The sequence below is a fragment of the Mandrillus leucophaeus genome, unplaced genomic scaffold (assembly GCF_000951045.1).
Source record: "Mandrillus leucophaeus isolate KB7577 unplaced genomic scaffold, Mleu.le_1.0 Scaffold216, whole genome shotgun sequence".
NCBI lineage: Eukaryota > Metazoa > Chordata > Mammalia > Primates > Cercopithecidae > Mandrillus > Mandrillus leucophaeus.
Genome location: NW_012102210.1, coordinates 2,371,055 through 2,391,904, shown reverse-complemented (window position 1 = coordinate 2,391,904; position 20,850 = coordinate 2,371,055). Strand labels below are relative to the sequence as shown.

Genomic DNA, 20,850 nt, shown 5'->3' with positions numbered 1-20,850 from the left:
CATGTTCCTTTCCTTCCTGGAGGCTAGAAGAAAAGGTCAAGGTGTTGACAGGATTGGTTTCTCCTATTCTTTTTTTTTTTTTTTTTTGAAGCAGAGTCTCTCTCTGTTGCCCAGGCTGGAGTGCAGTGGTACAATCTTGGCTCACTGCAGTCTCCGCCTCCTAGTTCAAGCGATTATCTTGCCTCAGCCTCCTGAGTAGCTGTGACTACAGATATGCGCTACCACACCCGACTAATTTTTGTGTTTTTAGTAGAGATGGGGTTTCTCCATGTTGGGCAGGCTGGTCTCGAACTCCTGACCTCAAGTGATCCACTCACATCGGCCTCCCAAAGTGCTGGGATTACAGGCGTGAGGCACGTGCCCTGCCTAGAGTTTCTAACAACACAAAATGTATCTACCAGGAAGAATTCTTTATCTGACTATGTATTGAACTATATGACAGAAGACACCATGTTGTGAGAAAAACAAGTCACAGGCTGGGAATAGCTATTTGTAAACCCTTTAACCAATGAGGTTTAGCCTCCAAAACCTATGAGGAACTCTTGCAGATTTTTTTCCCTCACATCTAGAAACCTAACCTTGATTATTAGTAAGATTGGGTTCATGTTTTTTAGTTTTTCAGTCTTTTATGAATTGCCTACTCATATATTTTTCTATGATTTTGATCATCATATATTTTTCTTAATAATTGTTAAAGCTCTTATACATCGTATGGATTTTTTGGCTGAAATTAGCACCAACAGTTTGTGTTGAGGGTTTAAAGAATAAGGGAGTCTATTACTTTACAAAGGGCGAGTGTCAGGTGGGGCATCCAGGGTGCTTCCCCCAGTGCTGCTCTGCTGGCCTCCCGGTGGGCTTCATCTCAGGCTCGTGGGAGACGGCGGCAGCAGCTCCAAGCATCACATCTGGACCCAGTGTCCAGAGGACAAGAGGCTCTGCCTGCCTCCCACCCCTTCTTAGATGGGAGGAGACCTTCCCCAGAAGTCCCCAGCAGACATTCCTGGTTGTCTGAAATTGGGTCACATGCCTCTTCCTCGATCAGTCACTGCCCGTGGGAGGATTATTACTATTAGTTTGGACTAATCTCTGGGGGGTAGAATAGCTCTTGGGAGTCAGTCACTATGACCCTCCATAACTTAAGATTAGTAGCCCTTTGTTTATCATATGTAATAAATATCACTTCCCAGGTCCCCATTTCTTATAGTATAGTTTCTAAATCAATCTTGAATGCTGCGTTTCTAAGATGCCTGAGTTATAAGAGGTATTAACATAATAACCTCTTAGAAGAGAAGAGAACTATAGTTAGTGTCCATTGGAAGGAATAAGCAAGCATTCACTTACACATTCAATACAAGTCACTTTCTTTAGTACCACAGAGTTGGAGTCTAAGCCTCCTTCACATTTTCTTGTTCTTTTTTGGGCATTGGTTTTTAAACACAGCATCGTGGCCACCACTGCTTTTTGTAGTCCTGTTTCTAATCTCGACTCCTTTAGCCCGTTTAAGATGAATGGTATAATTTCAAAGCATATAAAAGAATATTGGGAATTTTTGTTTGCATTTCTGATTTGGTTATACTTGTGTCTCATATTTGTTCGTTACTTGAAGAAAAAATATTCCTGAAATTAATCAGCTTCTTTAGGAAGCCGACATGTCGTAGGTACCTAAGTGTGGACCCATGACTAGGTTACGTCAATCCCTGCTGGCTTTAAAATTTGTGTGATCTTCAAGAAGTTTGGCAGGTTTTTTTTTTTCTTTCTTTTTTTTTTTACTTTTTGGGTAAATGAAACATGATTATATTCTCACTGTAAAAATTTAAATATTATAGAAAAATTCTGGTGTAAAAAAGTGGAAGTCTTTCAACAACCCCTAATTCTCAAATTGAATTCCTTTCCCCAAGCAGACCACCCTGTGAGCTGTGAACCTTCCAAAACATTACCTGTGGATTTATGCACACATGTATGTGCATATGCCAATTACAGGGCTTTACATACAGTAAATCATCATGTACATAGTCAGTAGCTTTTTTCACATGACAGTTTGTTTTGGAGATCTTCCCATGTGAGTTCCCTAATGGTGGACATTTAGGTTGTTTCTAATTATTTGCTCTTACAAACAGTGCTATAATTAACATCCTTGTAAATGTCTCTTTGTGCATATGGGCAAGCATTTCTTTAGGGTAGCTATCTATGGTTTGGCAATTTCTACTGTCTTTAATTGCATTGCCTGGTATCTGGCAGACGATCTTCTGCATGTACAATAACTTTTCATGTCCGTGCTCCATTATAGTGTAAGTTTTAGAAAGATGTTTTAGGCAACAATTAGGAATCTAAGTTTAAGTTCAAATTCTGTATGGATTGCTGTGGTCAGCTGAGGTGACACTTGAATGAATGGGTACCTCTACACATGGCTGAATTCACACACGTACAGGCAATTGTGTTGAGTAGCAGGTAAGGTTCCCTTCTCTGCCGACTTTCATTGTAAGGCACATCATGGTTTTTAAAACATTAAAATATGGGAAAGTGCATTGTAGAATTGACGAGTTATGTAGTTTATTTTCCCCAAATCAGTAGCCCATTGCTACTGATAGTCCTTTCCCTGTGAGTTGATAGAACTGCTTTACCACCAATTAATTTCCCCGACAGATGGGTGTGTTACAGGACTAGTGCACTGCATTGATCTGCTTGTCTATTCCTGCCCTAGTTCAGGGGGCAGGCTCCCCTGTGATCTTTTGGAGAACTTTCTTACACATTTGTCTTTCTGTCTACTGCTCTTTCTTCCTCCCCACACTGCCCCTTTTACACTGGGTGCTTCATTAGCTTTTCACAATCTGCATGATTTTGCATCGCAATGGGTCGGATGTGAGAACATCTGCAGCAGGCAAGAGCAAATTCTCTTCAGGACTTAACACTGAGCTTGCCATCATCAAGAAGCAATGTCTTTCTCTCTCCTTCTCTTTCTCTCTCTCATTCCTTGACATCTCCCACATTGCTGCTCAAACATCAGTTATGCCTGAGTCTTGAATGGTGTCAATCTGAGTTGAAAATGTGCCAGCTTCCTTAACATCATCACTAACAGGCTGCTTAATGAACCTGCTGATACCATCAATAGTAGATCTTGCTGGTGTGTTGGAGAGGAGACCCGTGCCCCAGGGTTGTGCGTGCTCTCGTTCTCTCTCTGTCTCTGTTTTTTCTTTTTTTTCTCTCTCTTTCTCTCTCTGTCTCTCTCTCTATCATTTGCTTAGGCTCTCAGTGTCCCTGTCACAGGAGCTGGACTTGCCAGGAGTGGGATGGGAAGGATCAGGGACAGTTTGAAAAGGATATGGCAGAATTCAAAGTTCGGGATGAGCTCATGGAAATGAAATCACTATAACAGGCTGGCATTCCCATTGCTTAAGGGCATGGATGGCTGGTAGCCTGTGCATACGGTAGGTGCTCAATAAAGGCCAACCAATGCACACAGTCAACAGAAGAGATTGTAGGTCATGTGCCATCTATGTAGGCTGGTAGAATTGCCTGTTTCAAGGGAGGAGCCTGGGGGAGTACCATCATTCTGAGATGACTTTTAGGGTTTTCTCTGTCTTTTTTCCATCCAGGCAGCTTCAGAAATGTCCTGGAGGGGCTGGATGAGGGGAAGGAGGCTGGGTTTTCACTTCCTTTCATGCTTCATCTTTCATCTCAGTGGTTTTATGTTTGAACCAAAGCTGTCCTGCTCGCCCCATGTTTAATGTTTGGAGATTACAAGGAGGGAGTGAGATGCCATTGTGAGTCAGGGCTGGTCCACCACCACCTCCAGATCCACACTCTCTCTTCTCTTTGTCTCCCCTGTGCATACACACACAAAATCGGGGCTAGAGATGTTTCAGCTGTCCCCAGCTTCCCCTGACTTGGCATGGGCACAGGTGCAGAGGCTGACATTTTGTGTGAGCTCAGCCAGCACCCAGAAATCCTGTGGAGACCTTAAATTCTGCCCCTCCTTTTATGCCAGGAGAAGCCGAGGTGGGGTTGGGGTGGCAATGGCTCAAGTCCCCAGAGTGAGCTGGTAGCTCCCGACCTTAGCAGGATGCTCATCTCCTGGACCACATTCCTGTATCTTTGCCTTTCCGGGAGTGGCGGCGGTGGTGGTATGGTGGACAGCTTCCTCAGAGGGCTGGGATTGATGCCTTTCAGGGCAGAAAACCCCACTATCCTCTCAACAGTTTTCTCAGGTCTCCTGGGAACCGAGAGCCTTGCAGCCCCAAGGGCATGGGGGATGCATAGCCTCCCTACGGCCACTAGAGGGCGTATCACTAACACAGAGGCCAGGTGGCTGCTTCCCAAGGCTACCCTGGGGGACCCTTCTGGGCCCTGAGCCCTGGGCGCCTGGGGCTGAGGGGGGAGAGATATGGAGCCAGAATTGGAACCCAAGCCCGATGGCCCCAAACCCAGGCTCCCAACCTCTCCTGGTCATGCCCTGCTAACCAGATCTCCTTTACCTTGGATTCAGCTTCCTAATTCTGTCTGTCGCTGCCTGTGGTGAAAACGAGGGTTTCTGAATGTCAGCAATGTTGACATATTTGGGGGCCAGATGATCCTTTGGTGAGGGGACTGTCCTGTGCCTTGCGGGATGTTTAGCAGCACCCCTGGCCTCTCTCCACTCAGATGCCTGCAGCAATCCCCGACCCCTAGATCTCAGTCACTGAAAATGCCCCCAGACATGGCCAAATGCCCCACAAAACCGCCCCTGGCAGACAGCAGCTCTTTAGGGCAGGTGAGCATGCCTGTTGTGGGGCAGGAGAGCCCGGGACGCAGAGGGACTGCCCATGGTTCCCACTGCGCTGAGCGTCGGTGGTAGCAGAAGAGATACTCGAAGATGGCGTGTGTGCTCTAAATACATTTTAGAACTGTATTTGGTCTCCTGCTTTTCTTCTCCAAAGACTGCAGAGCCTCTCGGTCTTTCCCTGTTTATTCCACCTCCCCATTTTAACGAAACAGGCAACTGAGGCCCCCGGGGTCTCAAGCCACACGTCACCCACAGAACCCTGTGCCCCAGCTGTGAGCACCCTGGACCGCTTGTTGGCTCAGGCCCCAGGAGCATCTGTGGTCTCCCTCCCACTCCGCCTGCCCACTAGGCCCCGCCACCCTCCAGCTCCCCAAACCCTGGTGCCCCCCCCACTGGAGGGAGGGGGAAGCAGCAGGTGTTGATGCTAATCAGCGTTCACAGCCCAGAACTGCAGTCGCTCCCAGGCTCACACACTCCCCAAAATTAAACACTCATTATACAAAATTAATTGACATTAATTAGCAAAAATTAAAACTTTAAACACAGCAAGGCGCTTTGGGGGGAGGAGTGAAGCAGGCAGACTCCGCATTTGTCACCCCCCACTCCCCACCTGCCCACCCCTCCCAGGTCCCCCCACTTCCATCCTGAAGCAGGGCTGGGAGAGTTCAGGCGGGGTCAACACCCACACTGCACCGGGCCACGGGGCCTGGCCCCGTCGTGTGAGTTCCAGACTGGGGGAGCAGAGAGAGAGGATCCCTGAGCTAGTCTGGTGGCCCCAGACTTCACCAACCAGTGCTTCACTAAGGAGCCGGGAACCCTCCCCTCAGCCCAGGTCCCCAAGATCTCAGATGGTGGAGGGGCCTAGCCAAAGGCAGGAACTCAACCATAGGAAGCAAGAATGGAGAAGGTCTGCCTTTAACTCAGCCCGCCGCTCCCCCCAACCCTCCTGCCCCGCTGGGTATTCAGAGGCAGAGGCGCTGTAGCCTTTCTGCTCTGTCCCACTCTCCTGTGTGACCTCAGATAAGTCACTCTTCTCTGAGCCTCAGTGTTCCATCCATATGATGAGGGGGTGGTGCTGGGTGAACACTGAGGTTTCTGCCTCTCTGGCACCTGCTGTCAGGGAGGCAAATTTCTGAGAACTTGATTCACTCAGAGACTGGAGGGGCTGGATGTGAGACAGGCAGTTCAAGAGGATGGGGCAGCCCAAGGGCCCCAGTGATGGTGGAACATCAGGCCTCTCGGGGTCAGGGGGGATGCAACTTCAGGCCAGAGAGCCCTCCTAGATGGACACCCACTTTGCCTGCCTAGACAGTCTGCCCTGGAGGGGAGGATAGCAATCCCTCGGTAAGTGGCCGCTTTCTAAGGCAGAACGGGTGTCCTCCCTAATACCTGTTCTTTTCTACTTCTGCTTACCAGGTTCCCAAGGTCCCCCAGATCCCTCAGCAGGCTGATAGGCAGGTGGACAACAGAACCACCCCTTCCCCAAGCTTTGCCCATGCATTTGAACACAGAGCCCCATGGCTTGGGTAGGGAGGAGCGCAGTGACCTCCCTCCAGGTGGAATGCCATCTTCCTCCTCATCCTGCTCTCTGCATCCCCTCTCTCTGCAGCCAGTGCCAATATCTGCAACGTGGTCCTGATGCGGTATGGGGAGCTGGAGGAAGGGATTGATGTCCTGGACAGCGATGGCAACCTCGTGGGCTCCTCCAAGATCGCAGCCAGACACGTGGGTCTGGGGGCTTGCAGGGTTGGGGAGGCCAGCAACAGGGAGGGGAGTGGTTTTCCCTTCGCGTGTGTCTTCCACAGGCTTTTATCCGGAGTACCCTTGTTTTGGCCTCTTGATGTCTCTTCTCACCCTGCCGCCACCTCCAATCTGCATGAGTCTGGGCCTCTGGCCTCCTGCCTGTTCCCCTGGACATGCCCTTGCTGCCGTGAAAAGTCCCTGTCTCTTGTTGCAGCCCCTCAGGACCCAGCTTCTAGCTTGTCTCACCCAGAGGAGGTGTTAATTGGTGAGGGCAGAGGAGACTCCCTCAGAGCTCTCTTCCCCCTCCCTCTGCCCAGGGCCCTGCCTCCCAGGCCTTCACATCCTCTTGAGTAAGCCAAGGAAGCTTGGGAGGCCAGTGGTTTGTGGTTCTGGGTTAATAGGCACTTCTGCAGGTGAGAGCTCACCTGGGAGTGAGTGCCGTGCGTGAGGTCGAGGGATTTGAGGCTTGCAGAGGTTTGGAGGATATTTTGTTACAAGACCTTCTTTCATCCCTGATTTCATTGGCTCAGCCACTCTAGCAATTGCAGTTTAAAAAATGAAAACACTGGCTGGTCACAGTAGCTCACGTCTGTAATTCTAGCACTTTGGGAGGCCAAAGTGGGTGGATCACTTGAGGTCAGGAGTTCGAGACCACCCTGGCCAACATGGCAAAACCCTGTCTCTGCTAAAAATGCAAAAATTAGCCGGGCGTGGTGGCGGGCACCTATAATCCCAGCTACTCAGGAGGCACAGGCAGGAGAATTGCTTGAACCCGGAGGGTAGAAGTTGCAGCCGAGATCACGCCACTGCATTCCAGCCTGGGTGAAAGAGTGAAACTCCATCTCAAAGAAAAAAAAAAAAAGAAAACACAGTCCATATGTACATCTCCCTCTGCTTTCCCAGCCTTTGTCCTGATGGTGGTTAGTGGCTCCTCTTGCTGCCCCCTGGGCTCTGGCTTCTGTGCTGGGCATGGGGCAGGGTGGGTGCTGGTGGGGAGCCATGAGGTAGTCGAGCATGCATCCCTGTTCCAGCCACTGTCCTCATCAGCTCCCATGAGGGCCCCAAGCCTTACCCCAGTCATGTGGTCTTCTCAATCAGACTTTGGTCTAGGAAGAGCTCTCTCCAAGTCAGTGCCCCTCCAAGGTTTTTAGGGCAAGGGGTTGGGGGTGTCATGCCTACATTGCATCCTCTGCTCCCTGCACTGGCACTGGACCCTCGTGTCATTCCCATACCTGTTCCGGAGACTGGAGGGGCCTCTCCCAGGCCTTCCTGAGGCTGACCATGAAGAGCCCAGGTTCCATGGGAGAAATGTTCAGCCCTGAGCCCATCATGAGAGTGGATTTAGCCTCAGTTTCCCACCTCTCCCCAACTTCCTATCCCAGCCTTTTTCTTTTTCCCCAACCCCCCTGAGGGAGGACAGCCGTGATAACTCTTCTCAGTGTTACACAGCAAGGAAACCCAAGCGGCCTGAGCTCCCTTCAGCCTGGCTTGCTTAGTTCTTTGCTGTCTGGGGAAGGACTCCAGGCATCTGTGGGCTGTGAGCCGCTCCTGGAGCCCCTTCTGAGGACCGGAGCTTGTGGGGTTAAAGGAACTCACCACAGTGGCTGTCGGAGCTCAGAATTGCCACTGAGCTGTGCTGTGGCCAGGGACACTCCTACCCCAGGAATCCCTTGGGAGCCCCTGGAGCAAGGCCCCAGGCAGATCCTCAGGGAAACCCTGCAGATGCCCTACTGAAGCATACCTCCCTTATAGAACCAACCTCTTGTCACTGAGAAAGACTCATCCAGAGCCAAGAGACACAAGATCTTGCAAATCTTTGTCTTTAAGAGATTTAAAAAAAAAAACAGAAAACAAAAAGGAGGCTGGGTGCTGTGTCTCACACCTGTAATCCCAGCATTTTGGAGGCTGAGGTGGGCGGATGACCTGAGGTCAGGAGTTTGAAACTAGCCTGGCCAACATGGCAAAACCGCATCTCGACTAAAAAATGCAAAAATTAGCTGGGTGTGGTGGAGTGCGCCTGTAATCCCAGCTACTCAGGAGGCTAAGGCTGGAGAATTGCTTGAACCCAGGAGGCGGAGGTTGCAGTGAGCTGAGATCACGCCACTGCACTCCAGCCTGGACAACAGAGCAAGACCCTGTCTCAAAAACAAACAAACAAAAAACACCAACAACAAAAATGGTAAATTCCAGAAGCTCAGTCCTCCTTTGGCTCCATGAGCCCTACTGGCTCAACAGGCCCCAGCTGTGTGTGCCGGCCTTGCTTTTAGAGCTGCTCCCCAGCCCCTATGCACACAGTTATGTGAGGCTGTGCCCACCATCCCCAGGGTACTCGACCACCTCCCTGAGCACTGCCCTTTCCTGGGGCTGCCTGGGTGTTCCCCACGTGTGGCAGGTGCTGGGAATCTGCTCTTCTCAAATGTGTGTGGTAAGAAGAACAGTGGAAGCCGGGCACGGTGGCTCACACCTGTAATCTCAGTACTTTGGGATGCTGAGGCAGGCAGATCACCTGAGGTCAGGAGTTTGAGACCAGCCTGGCCAACAAGACGAAACCCCATCCCTTCCCTACTAAAAATACAAAAATTAGCCAGGCTTGGTAGTGTGCACCTGTAATCCCAGCTACTCAGGAGGCTGAGACAGGAGAATCACTTGAACTTGGAAGCGGAGGTTAAAGTGAGCTGAGTTCACACCACTGCACTCCAGCCTGGGAGACAGAGCAAGACTCTGTCTAAAAAAAAGAAAGAAAGAAAAAAGGAAACCAGTGTTTTTTGTTGTGTGGAATGCAGCTTCCTGAGCAATCCCATGAATAATGTCACTCAGACACACGTGTGCTGTGGTGGCACACACCTAGGGTGGGTGTGCTGTCCCATCCCCGGCCGTCAGGCCCCTCTTACCACAGCCTCTGCCTGCCCCTCAGGCCCTGCTGGAGACGGCGCTGACGCGAGTGGTCCTGCCCATGCCCATCCTGGTGCTACCCCCGATCGTCATGTCCATGCTGGAGAAGTGAGTTGGGGCAGCCAGCATGGAGAGGCCACTGTGGGGGAGGAGGAGGAGAAGGAGGGGGAACCAGCTGGCCCAGGCACGGGATGAGGGGGCGGCAGGAAGCCTGCCCCAGTTTGTGTAGAGGGTGGAAGGTGTCTTGCTCCGTCTTGGACTCTCCAGGTAGTGCCACGGAATCACTCTGTGAGAATTCTTGGACTTTCACTATGCAGGACCCTGGGCTAGGTGCCGCAAGGGATACCAGGATGACAGCGCTGGCCCTCCCCTGAGGAGCTAGCAGTTCTGGGGGGTGTGTGTGTGCACATAGGCTCACATGCTCTCAGTGAATAGTGCAGGACCATTTGTGAAGGCAGAGTCTGAGGATTCAGGTAGGAAGACTAGATTCGGGTAGGCATCTGCTGTGGGGCAAATCACCACCTTACTGAGCCTCAGTTTCTCTGCTTGTAAAATACAAATAGTAATAGCCTCCTGCCTCCCTCAGAGGGATGTTCTAAGCACTCATATCTGTCATGACTGTAAAGAAATGAGGGAGCATAATAACAGTAGTGGAGTGATTCTATTAATGAATGAGTGAGTGCGAAACTGAAGGGGCGGACTGGAAGGCTGCCTGGAGAGGGCAGGCCCTGGGAGAAGGCAAGGGGCAGGGGAGGGTCCCCTAGGTGGAGGGAGCCTGGAGGTACAGACCCGTGGCTTGTCAGTTGACAGCGAGGAGACCCTACCCCATGGGGACACCTCAGGACAGCAGCTGGAATTGGGGGCATGTGGTGTAAGGACGGGGATAGGGGGTACTCCATCTGGGGTTATGGGGCAAAGGATTCTTCCCTGTTTGGGGACTTTCTTACTCCCACAGTATGAATTATAATAACAAGTGACATTTATTAAGCACTTGTATATCGCAGTCCTCTCTGTCAGGTTTCTGCCCGAATGCCGCCTCCTCAAAGAGGCCTTCCCTGACCACCCCATCAGAAGTCACCATTTCTCACTATTTCCTTTCCCTTGAGTCCTTTATTTTTCTTACAGCCCTTATCCATATCTGAGATTGTTCCTCTAGTTGTGCATTTTCTGTCTGCTCTACTAGAATGTCATCTCCATGAGGCACGTCCATCTTTTTGTTCACTGCCCTGCCCAGCATCTAGCACAGTTCCTGCCACAGAGTAGATGCTCAGTAAGTGTTTGTTGAAAGGATGAATGAGTGAGTGAATGAATCCTCTCATTTCCCTTCAGGACAGCACAATAAGGTATGTATAACATCCTCATTCTGCAGCTGAGGAGAGGAAGGCAAAGACAGGCTATATCGTCCACTTACGGTCACGTACTAGGAAATAGCAGAGCCAGTGGTGGCTCAGGAGTGCAGCTGCAAATCTTAGTCTCTTCAAACCACACTGGCTGCCTCTTACATCTTCAGGTCACAACCCACAATCCTGTGTTTGAGCCCTGCCCTGTGTGGAAATGGGAAGAGTAGATTTGGGGTCTGATCTCAGGAAGCCTGTGTGTTTATAAGGGTGATGGGCAAGACCCGTTACCCAGGTCAGCTGCAGGTGAGAGCAGGCAGTGTGTGAACTTGGCCAAGGTGACCTTGAGAAGAGGGAGCACCGTGGGACTGGCAACAAGGAGGGCTGGTCCCCAGAGGGGGGCTGTGGCCGACCCAGAGAGCAGGATAGAATTTTTGTGGAAGGGCAGGCTTTCTGGGCAGGGTGTAGGCCTGTGGTGTGGACACTGAGGTGTCCAGCCTGGCCATAGTGAAGTGTGCTCATGGGGCCAGCTGAGGAGGGGTCCTGTGTGCCCAGCTGAGATGATGCCTCTCTCACCCTAGAAGAGGGCGGAGGCTCTGGGGGTACCTGAGCATGGGCATGGTATGGTGAGCGCTGGGATTAATAAAATTCGCGTGGTATGAAAGTTTGCAACAGACAAAAATAAACAGGGCAGGGTCTTTCGTGCCCCTGACTCTCGTATACATAGCCCCTTCGTGAACTGAGGTTGCCCCTGAATACCAGTGACTGCAAGTACATACAGGGAGCCAGCAGGGCAGGTGAGGAAGGTGGTTCTTCTGTCCTTGAGACGACTGAGTCCTGAACCTTGGAATTCTGAAGCAGGTTCAGTGAGCAGCGCTTACTCTGTTACTTGCACCACAAGTCCAGTGAGGTAGAACACTTGCACAAGTCAAGCGAAGCAACTTTATTACTCACAGATAGGCCTCGGGGACAATGGACGCCTACCACTCAAGGCAAGCTGGTGCCCCACGGCTCGAGAAAGCTGCCCAGGGAGGATGGAGTCTCCTCCACCCGCGTACCACATCACACTGCAACTGAGGGAGCCTGGGAGCACTCCACCCTGGGGTTTCCACCCTGGGGACATCAGCTTGCTGTGCTAAAGTGTTGCAGGACATCCTGTTCCAGAAGAGGTGGGAACATGAGCCCAGGCTGTCCCAGACAAGCCCTCCTTATCTCAAGATGTTGCATTCCCAACACATCCTACAGCTATCCTGAGAACTACAAGAAGGCGGGGGTGGGGTGTGAAGCTGGGTCAGCCATGCTCATCCAGGGACCTGTCCTTCTGCAAGAATTTGGGGGAAAACATGCTCTGCGATGCCTTCCCAGTTGGCAGAGATGTTTGCAGAAAGTGGAATGATGGTTAATGTCCCATTAACTTGGGGGCTTAAACTTGGCTTTGGGAGTCATGGTGAAACAGGAAAAGTTCCCTTGTCCCCCTCAAAGGGAGTGTGATGGGGGTGTGGCTCACTTCTTCAGGGCCCTGCTGCTCAAACCTCTAGGGGAGCATACAGACGATGGGGAGGCTGTGGGGCTCCGACCCCACCGCAGTGTCTAGGGGTGAATGTACAGCTGAAGCCCCAGTATCGTGAGGACAGGGCTTTCTGTATCCCGGGGTTTCTTGCCTTGGTGTACTGAAAGAATTGGGTCACACGTGGGCTTGGAGATTGAGTGCAAGGTTTCATTGAGTGGAAGTAGCTCTCAGCAGACTGGGGAGCCAGAAGGGAGACTGGTTTTCCCCTGGAGTCGGGCTGCTTGGTGGCCCAGGCTGTCCTCTGACTGCCCCAGCCAAACTCTGCGTCGTTCTGCCAGTTGGTGGCCTGCCAGCATCTGTCCATGTGCCCTTCTGCCAGCGTGCTCCCCTCAATGTCTTGCTGTCCAGCCGCTTGTGTGTTCCTCCACTGATGTGCTCCTCTGGACGTCCAGCTTTAGGCACAGGATCAGGGGGTGTGGCAGGCCAGGGTGGTCTTGGGAAATGCAATATTTGGGCAGGAAAACAAAAATGCCTGTCCTCAGTTAGGTCCGTGGGCACAGGCCTGGGGGTGGAGCCCTAGCCAGAGACCACGCCCTTCCCTTCGCCGCTTCCTATCCATGGGAAGTGGGGTGATTATTCTGGGTCTGCACCTGCCCAGCCTGGGACCTCCCTAGTGTCTGGGGTGCCACATACTCTCACATTTCAGTCTCCAAAGGAGCCCCTCTGATAAGGTGATAAGAGGTCAGAGTTTGGTGCTCCTGGCAGCCTCATGTTTCATTGATCCTTCCCTGGAGTTCCTTGGAGGGTCCCTGGGGAAAACAAAAGTTCAGCCCAGGGTCCCCCAAGAAGATGAAGATGAATTAAGACCCAGTTTGTGACCTTGGAGGCTTGCCAATCTCACATGTACTCTGGAAGTGCAGGGACTGTGTGGTAGGAGAGGCAGAGCAATGTGGCAGAGTGAGCTGAGGCTCTGGTAGGAAAACAAAATCTAGGTTCCTGCTCCACCTCTTTCTGTCAGTCTGATGTGGTTGTGGAGCCTCCCTCAGCCTCAGTTTCCCACCTGGAAAATGAGGACACTGCCCCTTCATCACCTTGTTTGTTGGGGCTTTGCATTTTGCACCATCCAGCAGCTCGTCGGCTCTTTGCAGGGTCCCTGCCACGCACCCTGCCTTTGGGTGCAGGGGCACTAGTGCAGGGCTTCCACTGAGGAGGCTGAAGAGGAAGGCAGCCCCCACCCTTGGGGCGCCCCTGTTGGGTGAGGGAGTCGGGACAGCCAAGGAAAAAAGACAAAAGAACACTTACAAAGCAGCCTATGTGCAAATTAATGGAGTGCAAACTAAAACTGTGCTCCAAGTGCTGAAGGAATGCACAGCAATGGGGGGACAAGCTGTTGTGTGGCGGCTGTGGCTGGGACCTGCCTTGCTTCGCCTCTGGCCTCAGTTGATACTCTGGGAGCCAAGGTCCCTGGGCTTCCTGCTGGGAAGAGAAAGGTGGGAGCTCAGCGTGCTCAGTTGGCCTTGACTCTGAGACGGAAAGGTAAAGAATCTCAAGTCAGAAGCAGAGGAGCTTCCATCCCCAGCCCAGAGCACTGGGCTGCCTCTGGGGAGTGCAGTACACTGGGTGCCATCCCTCCCTCTCCACCACCCTCCAGCTCCCCTGAGTGCTCCAGGGGTTCACACTTGACACCCTTCCTGCAGCACCAACCATGCTGAGGAGGAAGCTAGGCCCAGGGCTGGGATCGCAGGTTCCTGTGCTGGATCAGGAGGGCTCTAGCTGGGTCAGCCCCAGCCCAGCCTCCCTGGCACTGGAATCAAGGGCCAGCAGAGGCACCAGGCTGAGTCTGAGTTGGCTCCGGGTCCAGGCCACAGCCCTGAGTCCGCTCCCCCAGCTTCCTTTACTCCCTGGGCTCCGGGTCTTTTCGTTCTCCCAGGCATTCGCACATCTCTCCATCTGCATATTTTAACTCTCCCAGCTGCCTTTCCCATCCCTCCTTGTCATTTTCCTCCCCCCTCCCCTCCCCCGTGGCCTGCTGTGTTCGCTCTCTGGCCTGCTCTGGGCTGGGGCTTCTGAGGCTCCTGTTTCAGCCTCAGGCCTACCTCCTTCCTGAGCTGGGAGCCCAGGCCTGGGGCTTCTTGGACCTCTTTCCTGCTGAGTACTTCAGCCAGCCACCCTGAGAGGAGCCTTGGTCACAGCCCCACAGGAAGAGGGTCTGTCCAGTGTCCCCACCAGCAGGTCCCGAGGACTGAGCCCATGGCCTGCTGTTCACCTGCCAGCGGGGGAGCTTCTCTCTTTTTCTCATCCTTCACTGCTCTCAGGGCTGTGGGCAGGGACCCTCGGGGCTGTGCTTCCAGGGGACTCCACACCCTCTAGTCACTGCCACTGGAACAGGAGGCAGCCCCATCCTTCCACAGCCTCCTCCAAGCGGGGGCTCCGGGCCCTGTATGAAGCTTGGAGAATAAGACTCGTGTCCCCCGCTCCTCCTCATCTTGCTTGAGAAGTTCATCTCAGGGCCCTCTCAGCCTTACTCAGGCTAGCATGGAGTAGCATGGACTAGCATGGAGTAGCATGGACTAGCATGGAGTAGAGAGAGAGGATGGAGATGCTGGATGGGCGTTGGAGGATCACAGGGGTTTGAGCTTGATTTAGGCACCTTGGTCCTGCTGGTCAATCCTGTGGAAACTCCCCTTTCCAATAGCTTAATTCAGGCCAAATTTAGCAGCTGGACAAACCTTGCGGTCTGGGCCAGTGGCAATGGCTGGAGGACAGGTGGGCTACGAGGATCCTACCTTCCTGCAGGTAACATGAGCAATAACAACAGCAATAGTGACACGTAATTTCTGAGCACTTACTGCGTGCCAGGCCAGGGCTGACCGCTTTGCTAGCATAGGATTTGCAAGTAATGGCATCTTTATTAATACCTGAGCAGGAACATCCAAGGCCAGGGTTTGTCAGAAGTGTGGTCTGGGATCACCACTTTAGACTTATGGAGGGTTGATTAAAATGCACATTTCCAGGTCCAGTGCCCACTGAATCAGGCTTTCATGGTTGTAAGCAGCCCTCGGGCATTTGCATTTTTAAGCAGCTGCCCAGCCCATCTGATGCACTTTAACTTTTGAAAACTACTCCCAATTTTGCTGTCTTCTCGGGGCCAGCTGCTGTTGGGATTCTTGTCCCAAGAGGTGAGGGTATATGGGGTTTACTGCCCCCCACATTGGGGCTCTGCCCCTCGGAGGGCCCCTTACCTGCCTGTGGCCACTGTCAGCCCTGCTGGGGGCAGCGGACAAGACCCTGGATTATTTCCACTTCACATCAGGAGCCTGTCACGCGGAGGCTGACAGTTACTGAGGTCAGACTTAGTGCTTGCCCAACACCCACTGGCAAATAGTCTAGTCATCCCAGGCCTCCCCAGGTGGAATGCTGTGGTCCCCGCTGAAGGGCCTAGTGTATTAAGCACAACAGGAAGCTCCGATGAACACAGTGCAGGCACATTGGCCAGCTGGTATATCCCCACGCTGTCTGGGGAGCCTGGGCCCTGGAGGAAAGTTTATCATGCCCCCTCCCATGCCCAGGAAACCAGCTCCGAAGCCAGCCATGGGGAGAGGGTGCCAGCTGTGTTGTGTTGGTGATGAAGCTGGCAAAGGGGACCAGCTGGGTTGACAGCACCCTCGGGGAGTCGGGTCCAGGCAGCAGCTCTGCCAGCCTCCTGCAGACTTGGCCTTTGATGAGTCACTGCCCCTCTGTTGCCCTTGGGTTGAAGTTGCCCTTGGGTTGAAGGTGGCCAGTGCGGTGTCTTCTGTTCTCACACATAGAGGAGGATCACCCCCTCCTGGCTGGTGCGTTCCTATATTTATGTGCTTTGTCATCTCCCCTGAACTTGGCACCTACTCTGGTTTCTTTGCTGTTTAATTATGTGCTGCCCTCGAGAGCAATCTTACCTTCCTATGTGTCTTCCCAGGAACAGGGGCCGACAGCCTCTTCTAGTGGCTCTCCCACATAGGGCCTTCTTGGCACGGGGCTGGATGCATGGTGGGTGGGTGCCCCGAAAGTGCTCATTCGTACCTGAGTAGTTGAGGTTTCAGCCAGCAATGTCCTTCAAGGCAGGGCCTTGGGATGGGGTACCCATCGGGAAAGGCCCCAAAGACAGAACTCCGCTGTATCTGTTTAGCTGCACACTGGCACTGCCCCAGAACCATGCTTCCTGGGCCCAGAGACACAGTGGGACCCAGCATGGTGGCTGGCAGCCAGCCCACCCCACCTTCGGGTCTCATGGGGCTCCCTCCTCTCTCCCCCACAGGACGTCTCTCCTGCAGGCGCGCCCCCGGCTGCTCCTCCCTGTGCAAAGCCTCGTGTGCCTGGCAGCCTTCGGCCTGGCCCTGCCGCTGGCCATCAGCCTCTTCCCACAGATGTCAGAGGTCAGTGGGGAGGGGCTCAAGGGCAGGGCAGGGGGTGCTGTTTGGTGATTTCTGAACAAATACTCATACCGTGCTGACTCCTTAGCACTGTGCTAGGCGCTGGGGCTGGAACCATAAATGAGGCTGGCCCAGGCTCTGGCCCTCAGAGTGGGGGTCACGCAGTCAACAGGGTGATTAAACAGAGGCCAGGAGATGATGAGCCAGGAGCGTTAGGGTGGGAGAAGCTCCACTGGGTGTGGAAGGAGACAGCAGACCAAACTGAGCCTAGAGGGAAGTGACATTTCACTGGGACTGGGAGTGTGGCTGGAGTTGGCCAGATGAAAAGGGGTGGCGGGGGGAGATGTGAGGTCTGCGGACACCTGGTGTGAAGTTTCTGAGGTAAGGCAGCACATGCCATGTCCAAGAGCTGACCAAAGTCTGCAGCACGACCGGGGAGTGCAGCAAGGTGACGTGGCCCGGGAATGAGGGGCTGGGGCTGGGTGGTGTTGGGAACTTGGAAGCCAGAACAGAGAGGGTGAATATTCTCCTAAGGGCTGTGCAAGGCAGAACACAGATTCCTGATTCTGAGTGACCCCTGTGCTGCCACGTGGGACTGGGTTGGAGCTCTGGAGAAGGAACCATCAGGAGGCTATGGCGGGGATCCAGTGAGCGGTGATGGTGGCTTGGACCAGGCTGTTGGCAATGGGCATGGAGAGAAGTGGGTCCCTAAAGAGGGAGTCAGGAGGCGGCTTCTTCGGGATTCGATGAAGAGCTGTATGTGGTGGGAGGGAACGGGAGCCGGAGGATGTATGCTGACTTTCTGGTTTTGAATGACCAGGCAGATGTAGGTGCTTAACGAGATGGAGCCAGGCAGGGGCAGGTTCAAGGGAGGGCAGCGGGTCAGTTGGATGGACAGGCAGGGTTGAGGAGCCTGTGGGATGTTGGCTGTGGGTCTGGAATGAGGAGAGACGCCTGGGCTGGAGGGATAGAAGTAGAGGCTCCCAGCATGACAACAGTGCTAGAATCGAGGGTGGTGGGTGAGGCCCCCGCTCTGGCGGGGTCCAAGGACAAGCAGCCAGGGTGGTGAGGGCAGAGCCGGGCCATGTGTGATCAGGGTGGGTGGGCATCCGCAGGGTCAGACCCTCCCGAGAGGTCACACTCGGTGAGATTACAGAGTATCCATTGGTGTCTCAGGCAACGTAGTCAAACCCTGTCCCCAAAGAAGGGACCCAGGTGACAGGTGAGGGGAAAAAATGAGAAAGCCACAACAAGATGTGGGATCAGGAGGGGCTTTTATTTACGTATCTGTCCTTGTTTAAAAATGGGAGAGACAGGGGCTTGGTCAATGCAGTAGGGAAGGCACCAGGAGAGATGTTGAGGACACTGAGAGGACGATGTTGGGAAAGTCCATGAAGAGGAGGGGGGACCAGAGCACAGACGAGGGGATCAGCCTTGGCATGGGGAGACCCCTCCCCACTTCAGTAGGTGGAAGAGGAGTGGGGTGGGAGGAAGATGCTGCTGGGGGCAGGGTTCGGGGTGGGGAAATTGAAGAAGTTGTTTCAGTGGCTCCTGTGTTCTTGTGACTGAGCAGAGAGGAGAGAGCAGGATGGGGAAGGGGCGGGAGGTCAGAGGTCTGAGGACACAGAGAAGGGGTGAGACATCCAGGGGAGAATGAGAGGTGAGGGAGGCTGAGCAGCACGTGGTCTGGGGGTGCGACTGGGGCCCGTTCACCAGGAGGTGCTATGGGCCAGTACAGGGAGGGCCACAGATCCTTTCTGCTGGGGTTCTGTCAGGTTGGGGGTGGGGGGCGCTGAGAGATGGGTGACAGCACAGAGGAGCAGAGGACTACGGGATCCACACTGGGTTGGAGTGAAGGTGGGAGCTAAGCTGAGGGGGAGGACCCAAGAGGGCCAAGGTGTCTGCACTGAGCTCACAAGAAGGCGGGGGCTGTGGCGCTTCCAAAACTATCATTTCACCACGGACCTGCTTTAGGCAGGGCCCCAAGAGAGGTGGGGGAGAGGTGAGGGTTCCTGGAGACAAGTCAGGGAAGTGAAAACAAGAGGCCGGGGGTGTTGGGGGCTGCGAGGGCTGGAGACACAGGCTCTTAGAGCAGGAGGAGGGGGTGACCCGCCTTAGGCCTCACCGTCCCTGGAAGGCGAGAAATGGGGTGGCTTGCTTCCAGAGCCCCAGAGTTTGAGGAGGAGACTTTGTGGGAGGAGTGGGGCTCCTGTCTTGGGAGCCACCGTTCAAGGCACCCCAGGACTAAAGCCAACAGGACCTCATCTCGTGCCCACAGGGCCCAGCCTTGTCATGGGTGCTGGGATGCTCCTTCCCCCACCTCCCCCCTGGGAAAGCTGCAGCCTGGGACTCCAAATGGAGCCATGGGCTCTGGGTTACCTAGGAGCCCTGTAGAGGGAAGGGCGGGTATTTCTCAGTGATCTCTGACATCCCTGTTCCAGCTCAGCACTCTCCGAAGCCATTGCATCTGTCTGTGCAATCAGCCTGAGCCCAGGGTCCTAGACCAGGGCCAGAGTCACCTATGTGCTTGTAGGTACCTCTGCGCTTCTTGCAGCTGTCATAACTCCACCTGCCTGCACAGAGAAGGGACCCGGGCAAAGACAACACATGATGCGGAATCAGAGACCCTCCTAGCTAGAAGGATTTTCAAGGCCATCAAGTTTACCTTGCTCCTGGCTGTGCTGGGCAAATGGTGGCCCAGAAAAGCCATGGGACCAGCCGAAAGTTGCAGAAGCCAGGTGCCGATAGGAGAGGAAACACCAGAGGTCCACACTCCAAGTCCAGCCCCCTAGGAGGTGCCACATCTGATCGTTTCCTGTGGCTGAGTTTCTCTCCCTAGACAACCACCTTACCTACCTTGGGACAGCCAAGAGAAGAGGAAGCTGGGGGCTGCACTGTGGTGTGGAAGGGTCTAGAAGTGCTGTAGGTCTTTGGCACGTGTTCCTCTGGGGCATATAATGGGGAGATGGCTACCATTCATCCACCCAGGCCTCCAGCTCTAGCTGCAAAGCAGTGATGGAAAAGTGAGCCACCCTGGTCTCACAGATGCTGCAGGTCAAAGCCCAGGCTCCCCTCTCCCCACATGCCTACTTCAAATAGACATGGGAGTTAGTTCTTCTGAATATTTAACCAGAGTCCCTCTTATTGCAATCCAAGTCTCTTTCTCTAGATTGGGAAGAGGATAGTCATTGCATTTTAAGTCTTTGTCCTCTGGGAAGGGAGGGTAGAGGCAGGATTTTCAGAGCTCCCTCCTCGACTACGTGGATCCCAACAAGATGCAGAGTAGCCTGGGCATTATGGGGTGTTTGGAGCCCTGTTTGGGACCCATGGCACCAAAGCCTTCAGCCAACTTGCTGAGAGGGCCTTGTTTCCCCATTCACTCTCCCAATTCTCCCTAACAAGGTGCTTCTTCTGCCATACAGGGATCATGTCTCAAGTCCCAGAAGCCAGTGGAATTTGCCACAATAAGTCTGGACTTGCTTGGGCTGACCCAACCTTGCCAAAAGCCACCAAGGTTGTCAACAGAAGTAATCACTGGAACACCAATTAATTAATCAGGGGACTCGGAGATAGAATTTAGGAACTAGTTCCTAGAATGGCTGACCTGCAGTGATTGGTGTGGAGTTTCCAACTCACTAACCCCAGAGATTAAGGCAAGGACTTCAATCCTTCCTTCAGTTCCTGGGGGAGAGTTTTGTCTGCTCATTTCTGCCTATTAAAATGGTACTGAGGGTCAAATTGCAAATAATAATGGCTACCATTTGCCAGATATCTATTGGACCAGGCAGCATGCTGGGAGCTCGGCGTGCCTTACTGTATTAAGTCTTCCTAATGCCATTTAAGTCTAAATCATTGAACATCAAAAGACGATTCCTAGACAGTCAGATGGTTCTGGGGAGAGAGTTTGGCCGGAGATACGGAATTCAGTGCATGGGGGGAGTTGAAGTTGAGAAAGGGGATGCAGTCAACTATAGGAGGAAATAAAAACCATCAAGAAGGGGAAGAAGCAGCCAAGGGCACAGGGAGAACCCGGATGGAGTAGCTTCATGGAAGCTGAGGACTCGGGCGATTCAAAGAGGAGGGGCTCTCTGCAGAGTGGGTGAGTGCAGAGAGGACTAGAAGGAGTGGAGGAGACTTAGGTGGCATAGCTAGATGTGGCAGTCTAGGAGGCAACATGGTAGTCAGTTTTTTCTTTGTTCA

The 20,850-nt window shown here is 53.2% G+C and overlaps 1 protein-coding gene across 1 annotated transcript in view; it reads left to right on the top strand.

The window, feature by feature from the left end:
• Nucleotides 1–20,850, top strand: part of SFXN5 (sideroflexin 5) — a 130,817-nt gene that overhangs the window by 95,244 nt on the left and 14,723 nt on the right. Inside the window, exons 11-13 of the mRNA XM_011980676.1 lie at nt 6,369–6,484; nt 9,417–9,502; nt 16,536–16,653. Of these exons, the coding sequence (XP_011836066.1) occupies nt 6,369–6,484; nt 9,417–9,502; nt 16,536–16,653 (320 nt within the window). The remainder of the gene's footprint in view (nt 1–6,368; nt 6,485–9,416; nt 9,503–16,535; nt 16,654–20,850) is intronic.